Source organism: Python bivittatus, unplaced genomic scaffold (assembly GCF_059951505.1).
Source record: "Python bivittatus isolate LINGU-HERP-01145 unplaced genomic scaffold, Pbiv_v1 ctg000080_np1212, whole genome shotgun sequence".
In the NCBI taxonomy this organism is placed as follows: Eukaryota; Metazoa; Chordata; class Lepidosauria; order Squamata; family Pythonidae; genus Python; species Python bivittatus.
In genome coordinates, this window is record NW_028277035.1 from 49,877,245 (window position 1) to 49,890,094 (window position 12,850).

Here is a 12,850-nt window from a genome sequence, read left to right on the forward strand (position 1 = left end):
TTTCTGGATGCCCCTTTTCTGGCAATTGGGACCTCTGCGTTCCCAAATCGGACCGAGAAGGGTCATCATTGAAATGAGCATCAGATGGTGGTTGATGCCTCAGTGGCATTGCCACCCATCTGGCATGTTTTCTCCATAGAAATACATTGACAAGGCTAGAGAAAGGGGAGGGAGGGGAGAATGGCAGAGGACCCAGCTGAGTTGCTAACTGAGGTGAGCCAGAAGGAGGGGTTTTGTCTGGAAGGAAGATGGCACAAGTTGTAACCTCCTGCCTGTGGAACTCTCTCCCTAGAGAGCTTCTCTTCTCTTCTCTTCTCTTCTCTTCTCTTCTCTTCTCTTCTCTTCTCTTCTCTTCTCTTCTCTTCTCTTCTCTTCTCTTCTCTTCTCTTCTTTTTGTAGCATGTGACTTTTTAATGAAGTTTGCATAAGTATTTTAGTTATTTGTTTCATGCCTTTTTTTTGAAAAAAAAACCCTAATTCCTGTAGGGTTTTTATTGGACTGCATCATCCAATGAAATATTTTATCTGTGGCCTACTCTTGAGAGCTGTGACAGGAAAGCAACTAATAAATGTCTTCAGTAAATTGCTGTCTGGGGACTCTACTGCCAACATCCTTCTGCTCTGCTTGTATATTTGTAAATAAAGAAAACATTGCAAAACAGAAGTTTCCAGGGCTTTTTCCTACTGATATCATCAGAAATCCTGGTTGTATGGCTTTGGGGATTTGCCATTCCATAGGACAGCAGGGGCCAAGGAAGAATAGCTTTCCTTCCAGATATTGGTAGGGATTCCTGAGTGTTTCCTTGTTTTGTTCTGCTCACTATAATCCTGCATATTAATAAAATATTAATAAATAAGTGTAGCTCTGGTCACTACAGTCCTGCATAGAAATAAATTAATAAAGTTAACAACAAATCAACTTCTCAGGTGGTGCTGCAGAAATCTTGGTACATGATTGAAAGAAAATAACCACCCCATGATTTGCATTTTGGCACATTTTAAAACAAGGAAGAGGGCAGCTGTGTATTTCAAGGCAGTTGTGCCACATACACTGGTTTTTTTCTTGCATGTCAACACAGGCTTGACATTATTTATAGCTGGGAATTGTTTTAGCTTTTCCTTCTCCTTTGCAAGTCTGTTGTTTACACCCTCTTTCTCATCCCTTCAAGCTCTCTGTTGTGTTGATAGGATGCATTTTGTGATCCCAGCGGGGTTAGAGATTATTTTCTATGTCTCTAGGCTCTCATAGGATCAAGTGGTTTTGGCCCTGTCTGAGCCCAACCAGTTTCTCTAGAGAAATAATTACCCAGCCCAGTACAAATAAGCAAAGCCTCAACTGGAAATAAATGACACAGCTAAAGAAAACAACACTGGGCTGTGGGCTGTGGAGGATGTTGGGCTTTTAAAATAAACTCCTTCGAAAGCAGAGAGAGGAAATTGAAGGGGAGGATTTGCAAGGAGATTAAGAAGGCTGCATGAGAGGAGTTGATGACAGAGGAACTGAAGAGCACATTGAGCATGATGCAGACAACCTGCTAGTCTTGGGTTCAAACATCTGATAATTTATCTGCCCGCATTGGACTCAGAATTGGACTGCTTTTAAATCTCTGAGGGGCAGACCATTCTCATTTAGATTTACCGCCTCATGCACACCTTGTTTCTCTAATCTGATGGCACTTGAGGATGGAGTTTGATGGGATTTGAGGACGTAGTTGGGGTTTAAATACTATGATTCTATTTGATTTTTAAAAAACTAAAACAAAAGACCTAATTTATATGCTATCCTTTGAATGAGGAGATGCATAATATCCCATCTTTTTCTGCCCATACTGATTCTTGGTAAAAGAGAATCCCCCTTCCATAGGCGGTGGTAGCAGCACTCATTTGGTAGAAACAATCACTGTAGGGGATACGTAGTCATTATCTCCTGACAGTCATCTAGCCATTGTTCAACAATGACTCCCAACATTCCTCACCATTATCCCACTTAGTGGCTGCTGGTGGGAGTTGTGGTTCAAATAACATTGGAGAGTCACAGGTTCGTCCACTCCTCCTGTTGTAATCCTCACATTCTGATTACATTGGCTTCAGTTATGCAAACAAATGAGCAGATTCCTTTTGCTACTGCCCATTTTTTACTCCAGCTTTTTAGTTGGGGTCTGCTTTTAAAGAGAAGGGGAGAGCTGCGGAGGTTCCCACAACTGATAATTGGATCCTAATTATTGTCTCAGTTAAGTGATTGATTATGTGCCATCAAGTTGGTTCTGATCTTTGTAGATATAGATACATCATGGCATTTGAATAGCTGCTCTACCAAGTGCTAGTCTTCAGCGTATTTCATGACTGCTGGTTCCTTTACTGTTGATGGTTGATCCTAAAAGGCAGAAGCTATCCACCATTTTAATATCTTCATTGTCAGTTCTAAATCTGGTTGTTCTACCTGTTCTCATTAATTTGGTTTTCTTTCTTTTTAATTTTAGACCCATTTTTTTTTACTGTGCTCCTTGACTTTTATTACTAGAGCTTGCAGATCCTTTCCATTTTCCGCTAGTAGGATAATCAGCATAGCACAGGTTATTGATGTTTCTTCCTCCAGTGTTAAAACCACACTCATCTTCTTCCAATCCAGCTTCCCTGGAGCCAGTCTGTTTCACCATGTTCTATCCATACTGTGACTTCCTGACCTGTATATAAGTTTCTCATGAGGAGAACAGGATGTTCAGGGATTCCCATTTTTCTAAGCACATTCCATAGCTTGATGTGATTGACACAATCAAAGGCCTTTCTATAATCAATCAAGCACATAGTGAGTTCTTATTGATATTCTTTGGCTTTCTCAATTATCCAGTGTGCATGAGCAATAATGTCTCTTGTACCTTGGCCTTTTCTAAAGCCATCTTGAACATCTGGCATCTCTTTTTCCATGTAAAGCTCTAATCTGTGTTGGATGATTCTAAGCATTATTTTGCTAGCATGAGAAATTAAGGATATTGTATGATAGTTTGCACACTCTGTTAAGTCTCCTTTTTTTGGTATTGGAATGTAGGTTGATCTCGTTCAATCTGTTGGCCACTATATCATTCCCCAGGTTTGCTGGCATAGCTTGGTTTGAATCTTGACTGATTCTTCTTCTGCTGCTTGCCATATTTCATTCCTGAAGCCTTCTAATGACTGGAGTGCTGATCTAACTTCATCTTCTAATACTATCTCAGTTAAGTAGGGAGTGTTTAAATTGGCCCTGAGACCTCAGGTAGTTGAAAAAGGAATCAGCCCAGACTATTTTAATCTCCAAAGTGTAAAACCAGATGCTGCACCCGTCTATTCCATTTATAAAAGCTCCCCAGCCAAATAATTGCAGCATTCTTCGATGGTCATGATGGTGCAATATTACCCGCTCTGCCTGCAGAGAGCAGACCAGCTTAGGGGCCATTGGAATGGCTATGTGGCTCACCCTTCCTTTTTTCAGACGTCGTTACCCTGCCTCCAGAGACAGTTGCCTCCCTTTGCTTAGAGGACTGACTCTAGTGCTGATTTCAGTAGTTGTGTGAAGGATTTGAATGTTTCAGTGTGTGACATGCATACCTTTATTGTACCTGATTTTTGCTATAGTAAATAGTGAGGATCCCTTGGGAGTTTGATATCCCAGTTTGAAGGGAGGCCCCCTCAAATTGTAACCTGCCTGGCTTTCCCCCCCTCCCCCGCTGTTTTAATAATTTACTTTCCCCCTCCCCTTAATATCCTGATTCTGATTTGACAGCCATGGAGAGGAGGGGGATGTGTGTGTCTTAGGGGACTTGGCAGTGAAGCATGACATACTGTTCCTTTTACTGGAAGCCTGTCAAACCCATTCCAGATGTGTGGTGAAGAAGGTCCGTCTTCCACCAAGAGACAACACAACTGGGGAATTAAGGGAGAGGGCTCCACATAAAGACATGTTAGTGGGAGAAATTCCAGTGGCTTTGAGGGATGGGGAGGGGCAGAATGACTCACTGTTGCCTTCTACCCTAGTCTGAATAGTCACGTTCAGTCAAAATGCAACCCAGGCAGAAAGGAAGCCAAATGGAAGAGCAACAGTAGCAGCAGTTGTTGCACTGCTGGGCTCTGGTATGTGATCCACAAAGATCAGAACAGGAGGCTTCTGTCCCAGCCTAGCCTCAGACCTCTAGAATGGTATCTCCCATTATACTTGAGCTCAGTAGCGTCACTTGACTGTGAGAGAGCAGGATGTCCACAGATGGTGTTTCAGGCCCACAATCTCTTCTATCCTGTGTCCTGATCCTTGGATACCTATACATAAGGATACAGATGACATCCAGGGCAAAATACCCAGTGGAGTTTCTTGTGGACATGAAAAAGTTGATGTTCCTTTTACCTCTTTTTAGGAATGAATTGTAAAGTGCCTTGACCTGTTATCATCAAGAGCAATGCAGTTTCCTAAGCAGAAGTGTTGAATTGCAAGTAGGGGTCTGCATTCTGCGAGGCTTAGGTTTAAATCCTACCCCAGCACCGGACTATACTTTGCAGGGCTTTCCTGATGTTGGATATGCAAATCCTTCCATTACAATGGTTAGCAAAACAGGAATTGCTGTTAGTGAGAAGGGATTCTTTTCATCTGTCTGTATCACCTGCTTCCTATGCCTGAAATAAATGATCAGTGTGACTCTGACAATAGGGAATTATTCATGGAGTCTGTAGCTTTTACTTGCCCATTAAACCCCTTATTTATAAGAACCCATTTGTGGGTCTTGACCTATGGCTGGCTTTTTTTATCATGCAGTTTTGTAGACCACTTTGCAAACTACTTGGGATCCTTTCTGCATTTTATATTTCTTGCTTCTTCCTAGCCTTGTGCCCTTCACAAACAGGAAAAATTTTAAAAAAATGTCTCAGAGATAGGAGCCTTCACCATTAACTCCTCCTATCATATGTAGCTGATAGCTGAAAATGCAAATGATCTAGTAATGACAGTCAAGGACCACTGTGAAAAAAATGGGACTAGGGTGAAATATAAAGAAGACCACACTAATGACAACAGGTAGAGCAAGCAGCCTTAGAACTGACAATGAAGCTGTTAAAGTGGTGGATAGTTTCTGCCTTTTAGGATCAACCATCAACTGTAAAGAGACCAACAGTCAGACTAGCACTTGGTAAAGCAGCCATGAAGGCCTTGGAAAAGATATTGAAATGCTGTGTGTTTCCTACCTATAAAGATCAGAATCATGCAAGTCATGTTATTCCCTGAGACTCTATGGAAGTAAAAGCAGGACTTTGAAGAAACAGGATAGGAAGAGTACTGACACTTTAGAAACTTTGAAGTTCGAGAAGGCACCTGAGAATACTGTGGACAGCCAAGAAAACAAATGAATGGATCACTGAACAAATCAACCCAGAGTTCTCACTCAAGGCACAAATGATCAGACTTAAATTATCCTACTTTGGACACATTATGTGAAGACCCAGCTCTCTAGGGAAGGCTCTATGCTAGGAAAGGTGGAAGGAAAGACAAGATGGATTGACGTGATTATAGTGATGAGGAGTGCACCTTTGGAAGACCTAAAGGACCAGGCTAGGGGCAGACCATCAGAAAATTTATCTATGTGATTGCTAAGATTTGATGCTGACTTGATGGCACAAAATCAATCAATCAGTCAGTCATACATAGCAGGATAGGAAGGCAATCTTGGGGTTGTACTTTAAGAGAACAAAACATACAAAGCTGTAACGCAGTAATATCACAGTGGAGGCGGCAAGTCAGAAATGTTCAGCTCTTAATAATGGGGGCTGCAGGTGTTTTTAATCTAAAATAGTCATTAAAACCATTGAAGATTAATTCCCTTAATTCCCACATTATCTTTCTCTGCACCCCCAAATTGTGGTGCTGAAATGATACTGGGGGGCTCTGAGATTGCACTGCCCACCCCGTGGAAAGATCCAGAGCAGGCATCTTCTGGAGTAGGCTTTGAGACAGGGCTGTGGTAGTTGGCAAGTCTTTTTCCAGGCTAGCAAGAAGGTGCACCAAATGATTAAATGCTGAGCCAAGATGATGAGGGTAAAATGAATGCAGCCAGAGCTGAATCTGGAATGTGGGGAGCATGCTGAGGTCACGATTGGTTGTTTTTCACCCTGCCTGGCCCTCCAACTTATAATTGATCAGCAACATCTCTCACATGCCTTTCTCTTCGCCTCCTTTCTTCCCTCCCTCTGCTGCTATGATTTATATATATACTGTATATATATATATGTATACAGGACCCAAGGTGCAGATTGTGCAAAGAGGCCTCAGAGACAGTCCAACACATAGTGGCAGGGTGTAAGATGCAGGCAGGAACAGCATACACTGAATGACACAACCAAGTAGCTGGCATTGTGTACCGGAACATCTGCAGAGCGTATGAGCTAGACCCCCCCAAATCCAGATGGGAGATTCCACAGAAGGTTGTGGAGTTATTGTGGAGCTAAGATCCTGTGGGACTTCCAGATCCAGATGGACAGACAGGTACTGGCCAATCAACCAGACATCGTGGTAGTAGACAAAGACCAGAAGACAGCGGTAGTGATACATGTAGCAGTGCCAAGTGACAGCAACATCAGGAAGAAGGAGCATGAGAAGCTGGAGAAGTACCAGGGCCTGAAGGAGGAAATAGAGAGGTTGTGGAAAGTAAAGGCCAAAGTGGTCCCAGTGGTGGTAGGAGCACTCGGGGCCGTGACTCCTAAGCTGGGAGAGTGGCTCCAACAGATCCCAGGAACAACATCAGAGGTCTCTGTGCAGAAGAGTGCAGTGCTAGGAACAGCTAAGATACTGCGCAGAACCCTCAAACTCCCAGGCCTCTGGTAGAGGAAGTGAAATTGAGGAAGACATGTACCACCCATAGGGGTGAGAGGGGAATTTTTTATGTATATGTATATATATACACACACATACATACTCTGCGTGCGTGCGTGCGTGCATGTGTATGTATGTATGTGTGTGTATGTGTGTGTGTGTGTGTATGTATGTATGTATGTATGTGTATGTATGTATGTATGTGTGTATATATATATATATATATATATATATATATATATATATATTCAGAATGCAGAAACCTTGCAGGAAAAGGAGATGTTGCTGGGAACTCTTGGACTTAGAGGGGTAAAATAAGGAGACCAAAAATAGCTACTGAAACATAGGCATTACATATGCAAGAAAGGCACAATTTAGCAAAAACGGATTAATGAAATAAAATTGTGCCTGAGAATTTTGCTGGAGATGCAGAGCTTGGCAATGAATTTCAATAATTCCTGAGTCAGACCTGAGCAATCATGTTAGGTAATGCTAAATATTCCATGGTCAGATTCTTACAGCCAGTGCTGATTTAAAAGGTCAAAGATATATTGTCTGGTTTATCTTCCTGTGGAGTAATGGCTATAAATACACAATTATACTTCATATAATAGCTGCAGCCTAGCCAGAGAAAGAGAGAGACAGCTGGTGAATGCCTAGGAAGCAAACTGGAATGCTGGTCTCCAAGGATGTTTCTGTATTGGCATGCCTGTTAACAGCTGGGAACTATTCAGCATGACAAGCACCTGACTCCAGGCTCACCATCTTCAGGGGCGAAAGACAGATTCCTGCGTGTGCCAAACAATTCTCTTGGGAATTTCTCCTCCCCAGGCTTGTATTTTCTCATCTCTATACAACAGAACAATTATGTTGTGGAATTGACAGGAACCATCTGACCTGATGGAGGCCTCTTCTCACTAAGGCTATTTCCATCCTAAAAAAACTTCATGATACAATATCTTCAGTATTACAACAGGAGGAAATGGTAATGCAGTGAATTCCATAGCAATGATAGCAACATTAAGGAATATATGCGGTGTTTATATATTCTAATATCGGAACCTCCTGACCTTTGTCAGTCATATTTGACAAATGAATCTCAGTCTGCAAATAGTTTTCTGCAATGACTAGACAAAGAAAAATAAACAAACAAACAAACAAACAAACAAATGGTATTTTTGCAGATATTGTATCTTCTCCTAGGTCAAAGAACAGCAGATAACATGTTTCATCAACCTGGTGGTTTCCAGAGAGATTGCATTTAATGATGAGCATTTTGGCCTTTATTCATCATCTTTCCTAGCACAGGAGCTCCATGTCAGGTGCTTTGACCACTAGGTACATTGGGACCCTCTCAACACCCCAAAACAGGGTTCCTCAACCTTGGCAACTTTAAAACGGGTGGACTTCAACTCCCAAAACAGACAGAGATTTAAACAGGCCTTTCCAGAATTCTGGAAGTTGAAGTCCACCTGTCTTAAAGTTGCCAAGATTGAGGAACCCTGCCCCAAAACATCATGGCCCTGCTGACTGAGGGTGAGGAATACACCTGAAGGACACCAGCTGGGCTTCAGCTTTTTTTTTTAAAGGTCTTTAATTAATCTTTCTAGTTTCTCTTTTTACAGAACCCAGTGTACTCTCTTTTCTCCTCTTTCTCCCCACATTTCTCTCCTTACTTTTTCCCCACAGTGTTTCAAGTCCTCAAATCTATCCCAGCTTTCAGCAGCCACTGATAAGACTCATTCTGCAACTGTCAGGGAGTTATCCTTGTCACACAGATTGACTACTTTATAGAGCATTTATCTTTTAGCCTTTTTATCAGCCTTAAAGAATCCTTCTGTCTTCACTCCCAGATAATGGCAGCTCCTTCCAGCCTTTCAGATGGAGTGCTGAACGTTCCTAGCTGCAGAAATTGCTTGGGGACCTGTCAGAGACTAAAAAGATGGCCCTCGTAGGCCAATGTGTTAAATTTCCAGTTTTAAACCCCATCCTTTCTACCAGCCATATAGCTACTGAGACAGGGTAAGAAAGATAGTAACAAATACTATCTTTCTAGCCACCCCCCTTCCACTTCCTAACCAAAGTAGAAATCTGAACCAAGGTTCAAAATTGTTTATACTGTATCCCATTTCCCTGACATAAAGCCATTTGATTCTTGACAAATCCAGTATATATCAAGAGCAGAAACCTTTGTGGTAATTGCTTTAGAGAAACCCTCATTCATAACTCCTTTCCATGAAACTTGTGAAGTTCATGGAACTGAAAAAGATTAGTTTTGGAATTTTTCATATTGCACTACTTTATTGGGGCTTATTCAGATGATTCTAAAATACCCATCTTTCCCACTGGTGCAGCATTTATCATTGCTCCAGTCCAGATTAATGCAACATATTTATCTATGTATGCATGTATGTCTTGGCTTTAAGTTCGATTGGCCTTGAAGCAGAGGAAATAGCCTATTCATTTCCAGTCCCTACATTCTCCCTTGAAACTGGCATGGGATATGTGCATTTCAGTACAAACCAGGAAGAGTTCTTGGAGTTTATGACAAGTATGAACATTCTCAGATTTTGTGATTCTCAGTTTCAAAAGTTTGTGCTTTTTTAAATTAAGAAAGATGTTTAATTAGTAAGAATAACACACCACAAATTATATAGCTTTTTTTAAAAATGGATTTTTAAAAATTAATTTTGTGACTTATCAGATTTTCTGAGATATTAGTGGAATCTATCATTGTCATCTGGCATGCGTAGTTTTGCATAATGTAAGGAATGTATTTTGTTATTTGACTTACACTGGAAAATTAACAATATATTCTCTCTTCATTTTATAGCACAAAAAAGGAAAGGAAATTGTATGCATGTGTGTGCATCTTTCTATGTAAAACAGGACCCACAAGAAAAGGTTATAATTTGGATTGTTTCTGTTGAGCATTCCAGTCATCCAGCCTTGCTCTTCTCTATTCCAGTTCTTTTCCCACCAACTTTTTATTCTTTCCAGCCCAAAGGAATGTTGGAAAAATTATGTAAAGGGGCTCAGGACTCTGCCTGCCAATCTGTTGGTCAGCATGGTAACTCTCTGAAAACTGAACGGAATGGGATTAAATTTGGTGTGGTGGGAGAAGCCAGCAAAAGATAGAGTTTGAAAATCAGCCATATATGGCAACATGGCTTTGGAGGAAAAAAAATCAGAAAGAAAATTCCCTAATGCATCTCTATGCAGAGCCATCTGCAAGGTTGATTGACTGATTATGTGCCATCAAGTTGTTTTCAACTCCTAGTGACCACATAGATAGATTTTCTCCATGATGATCTGTCTCTAACCTGTTCTTTCAAGTCTCCCAATGATGCACTCATTGCCACTGTAACCGAGTCCATCCACCTTGCTGCTGGTCATCCTCTTATTTTCTGAAAGGGGGATAAGGGGGACAAAATGGTGGGTAGAACTGCAGATTGAAGCCCCACCCCTTGGTACATATGTACAACATTGATGCACATACACTGGGGTGGGGCTTTGATTCACAATTGCACCTGCCATTTTGGCCGCCTTGGCTCCTTTCTTGCAGGTGGTTCTGTAGAGAGGAGAGGGCAGTGGCTCCTGAATGCTGCTGATTGGTTTACTGTAAGACCCATCCCTCCTCCTCGCTGGTGTGGTGATTCAGAGCAGAACTGTTGCTAATGATTTGAAAAGGATTCCAGAAGCTATGCTGTCCATGTTTTGGCCTACTTTATTTGTATTTCACTTCAGTAGGCATACAGCATTTCATGTCCAATAACCATATGTACTGTTTCTAGACTATAAGAGGAAATCTCTCCTTTAGTCCCCCCCCCCCCGCCTTTCCTATTTTTTGTAATTCTACAACTTTTGGAGTTCTTCATATGAACAGATATCTCACCCTTGTGCATGGATTGTGAGCTTTTGGGAGAGCTCCATAAGGATCCCTGCTCACCTGAACTAGGGAAAAATAGAGGGAATTATAGAAGTTTGCAGTTTAATAAAGTTCTAAAGGTCTCATCCTGAGAAAATTACAACCTCAGTTTAAAGCAGATAAAAAGAAAAGAAGAGAGAGGCAGGAGTGAACTGAATATATTTTTCAAGTTACACATTCTTAGGTTTAGTAACAGTTTGGAATGTGACTAAGCATTTCTGCCAAAATCTTCATGGAAAAGATGAGTTTTGTGAAGGAATTTGAAGAAAATAGGGCATGGATATCTTCCTCCATATCACCTTTGGCATTTGGTATGGAATTCAGTAAACTAGTTCTTGTAATTTGACCATGAATCTGTTGACTAAGCTGCAATTGGCTGCAGTCATATAACATACCAAGCCATAACTATGATTTACAAACCACAGTGGATTGGCTTACAAAACACACTAAGCCAAAATCAAGCAAAGCACATTATACTTTTGTCTGATCTGCAGATCCGCTAACTAGTGAGCCACATTGCCTGACATGTTGTGCAAACTCACCGCAAACCCTCTTGTATGGTTAGTATATAATTCAGTGAGCCATGTAAAGAAAGAAAATTGGGTGAATAAAACCATGATTCAGTGGAGCATGGTAAGTGTATAGCAAGATAAACATTGGTTTAAGTGTTGCCTCAAAAGATCCTACATAGTAACTTTTTGTGTCTATCTAAATATTCAGAAATTGACCCAAATCCTACTTGCAGAAATGGAGACTGTAATGGGCAAAACACATGCAAAAATTCTGTTGGAAGGAATGAGACTTTTAATCAAAGTAAATTCTCAGCCACTTGCTACTACTCCCTTTTATTGAATTGTGCCTTGTGCCCAAGCAAGGCTATGGCTTGACCAAGTTACATGGTTCAGAGAACGTCTTATATTTTAACCTATTCATCTTAACTTTTTTGCTTTGTCATTTGATTCCTGTCTCTTAGATCTCCTGGCCACTAACCGCTCAGTCCTGTTTCTTGGTCACCGGGGAAGTTTAGACTTTCGCTCCTTGTACCTAGATGAATACCGTGACCGCCTATTCATTGGAGGAAAGGACACCCTTTACTCGCTTCGGCTAGACCAAGCCAATATGGATGTCAAGGAGGTAATGGTCTTAAAATGGATTGTTTGCAATCAGGTATCTGTAATAGTACTGATTATTTACATAGGAGTCATTAAAACTGCTCCCCGGGCACCTTCTTCATTGTGGCTTCTGAAAGGAGGCCACCGTACTGACTGTCACAGAACATAGAATGAGAGAGGCCAGAGACTGTGGCTTATCTATGGCCACTGAATGAATTCAGTACTCAGCTGAGATTGGAATTAGGAGTTCTCAGTACATCATATAAGTTAGGAATATAATATATTTATTATATCTAAGGTATACAGTTTTATTAGTGATTAGCACCTAGCTGACTTTGTCTGGACTCTAAGCTAAGCAGGCTTAAGCCTGGTTAGTACTTGGGTGAGGGACTCCTAGGGAATGCCAGGACTGAAACCTGGACTGGGAAGCCCCCCACCCCCTGTCCCATCCCAGAAGATGACAATGGCAAGCTATTTCCCTGTTGTTGCCAAGAAAACTACAGGGACATGTCTGTGAAATTATTAGGGATCAAGCTCAACAAAAGTGAAGGAGATTTAAGTTTTAATAGTCTTGTAAGAACCTGACTAGTTGTAGACCTATTTTGGAGAGAAAAGGTGAACTGCTTGCATTGGGGATAAATAGGGCCAAGGTAGCAGAGAAGAAGGCTTCAAATTCCAGGTTTTAGGCAACAGGACCGGATACTTGCCAGTTTCCAGTGGAAGAGTGGGCAGTCCATAGCTTGCAGAATGCCAGTTCAGCCCATCATGGGTACTCCTGCTGCTTCTCCATGACCACAGCAGCAAAATATCAGGAAATGCGGAGATACTGTAAATCATTGGATTCATTGCTCTGTAAAAACTTGGAAGTGAATTTGGAAGCAGCCATCTGTGCCATTTATGGGAACTTCTTGCTATATTGTTGAGACCCTAGGAGCTTGCCTTTATGCTTGTGTTTATTAACCTTAGTTATATGTTTCCCTCTTGCTG

The 12,850-nt window shown here is 41.4% G+C and overlaps 1 protein-coding gene across 1 annotated transcript in view; it reads left to right on the forward strand.

Moving 5' to 3' along the window:
- SEMA3G (semaphorin 3G) overlaps positions 1-12,850 on the forward strand; it is a 109,335-nt gene that overhangs the window by 26,155 nt on the left and 70,330 nt on the right. Inside the window, exon 2 of the mRNA XM_088134038.1 lies at positions 11,725-11,885. Coding sequence (XP_087990164.1) covers positions 11,725-11,885 — 161 coding nt within the window. The remainder of the gene's footprint in view (positions 1-11,724; positions 11,886-12,850) is intronic.